The following is a 1,904-nucleotide window of genomic DNA, read 5'->3' on the forward strand; positions in this document are numbered from 1 at the left end:
AATGCAGCTGTACTGTATGTGTGTGTGTGTGTGTGTGTGTATATATATATATATATATATATATATATACTGTATAGATAGATAGAAATACGAAGGATACATGCAATTCTGTGCAGATGTACCTGGACAAATCTGGCTCCGCATGTGTCGCAGCGGTAAGGCTTTTCTCCAGAGTGGATACGGGAATGAGTCTTTAGATTTGCAGGCCGGTTGAACTGTGCTCCACACACATTACAGCGGTAAGGCTTGTCTCCTGAGTCAGCGGGAACATAAAAGAGTGAAATGAATGAGAAAGATTTAAACAAACTAAGTGACTGTGCCTCACAAATCGCAACTGGAAGTAGATTCCACAACTTAATTTGTAAGTAAGTTCAGCCAACATTATATGTTGAGTCAGCAGCCTCACCTGAGCAGCAAGGTTTTGTGTTTGTGGCTTGGTTTCCAGAGTAACTGAGCTGTGTAGAGAGGTTCTCGAACTTGATTGGGTGTTGGCCCAGTAAATGACTCTGATTGGCAATTAGGGTGCAAACATAAGGACTGCAGAGACCTTTTAAAAATTAAGAGGATGAAATGAAGAGGATCAGATCAGTCTGTGTATTTTTGTATGCACATGTAGCCTATTCATAGTAAAGCTAAGAGATGCTCACTGACCTTTATTCTCACTGATTGGAAGGGGCAGGGGCTGCAAACTGCTGTCCACAATATGATGGGGACTAAAGTATATTTTTTGCTGTGATGTGTTATTTGGAAGAGACAAGGTTTTCCTAGAGGAAACAGAACAATGGTCAATACATTACATTGAAAATTACATTCCTACATAACAATACATTATTAATCTGTTACATCAGAAGTTCTTTAATCGATTAAGTGAAAAGGGACAAAACATACCTATTATTCAGTCCAGGCTCCTCCCCTGTCCAAATGTTATTTGTTGTTTTAGATGAGGCTTCCATCTTATCACTGGCAAAGGGGGTGTGGCTTTGTGCTTGCTGCTCCTCTCCAGGCCCCTCCTCCTTTACAAGTGTGGCACACAGAGGGTTGAGGACAATATACTTGTACTTCTTCCAGTTACAGGCCTTTGGGTCAGGAGTAGGCTTGGAATCAGATCGCTTCTGTAAGGATGAAATATTGAAATTAGTGAATACTAATTTATTTAGGCTCAGCAAAACATTGAAGATTTACATTGAAGCATTAAGAAAGAAATATTTAATGCAGTCTCTATGGATTGGAAGCACACATACTGCTACATACACACAACCGTTCAAAAATTTGGGGTCGGTAAGATTTTTTTTAAGGCTTTTTTCAAAGTAGTCTCTTATGTGCACCAAGATGTTTATTTGATCAGAAACACAGGAAAAACTTTAATATTGTGAAAATATGATTACAATTTAAAATAACTGTTTTCTATTTTAATATATTTTAAAATGTAATTTATTCCAGTGATGGCAAAGTTCAATTTTCAGCATCATTACTCCAGTCTCTAGTGTCACATGATCCTTCAGAAATCATTCTAATATGCTGATTTGCTGCTCAAGAAACATTTCTTATTATTATTAATGTTGAAAACAATTGTGCTACATATTTTTGTGAAAACCTTGATACATTTTTTCAGGATGCTTTGTTGAATAGAAATTTCAAAAGAACAGCATTTATTTAAAATAGAATTTTTGTGAAACATTATAAATGTTTTTACTGTCTCTTTTGAACAATTGAATATGTCCTTGGTGAATAAAAGTATTAATTTCCTTTTTAAAAAAATCATCTTGTAAACTTTTGAAGGGTACTGTATCATTTTCACCACCTGTTTATCACATGAGCTATTAATCATACGGTAAACTCACCCTCCTCCACGGAAACATTCCCAAAGAACACGTACTGTCCATGACCTATTGTGAGCACCATCC

At 36.4% G+C, this 1,904-nt stretch overlaps 1 protein-coding gene across 2 annotated transcripts in view; it reads right to left on the reverse strand.

Moving 5' to 3' along the window:
* The window catches only part of bcl6b (BCL6B transcription repressor), a 13,319-nt gene that overhangs the window by 3,499 nt on the left and 7,916 nt on the right, over positions 1 to 1,904 (reverse strand). For both annotated transcript variants that reach the window (XM_016469888.1, XM_016469890.1), the window contains 4 exons: positions 889 to 1,112; positions 652 to 764; positions 407 to 547; positions 123 to 253 (listed from right to left, as the gene is read on the reverse strand). In XM_016469888.1, the coding sequence (XP_016325374.1) occupies positions 123 to 253; positions 407 to 547; positions 652 to 764; positions 889 to 1,112 (609 nt within the window). The remainder of the gene's footprint in view (positions 1 to 122; positions 254 to 406; positions 548 to 651; positions 765 to 888; positions 1,113 to 1,904) is intronic.

The sequence above is a fragment of the Sinocyclocheilus anshuiensis genome, unplaced genomic scaffold (genome assembly GCF_001515605.1).
Source record: "Sinocyclocheilus anshuiensis isolate Anshui unplaced genomic scaffold, SAMN03320099.WGS_v1.1 scaffold1968, whole genome shotgun sequence".
NCBI classification, from domain to species: domain Eukaryota; kingdom Metazoa; phylum Chordata; class Actinopteri; order Cypriniformes; family Cyprinidae; genus Sinocyclocheilus; species Sinocyclocheilus anshuiensis.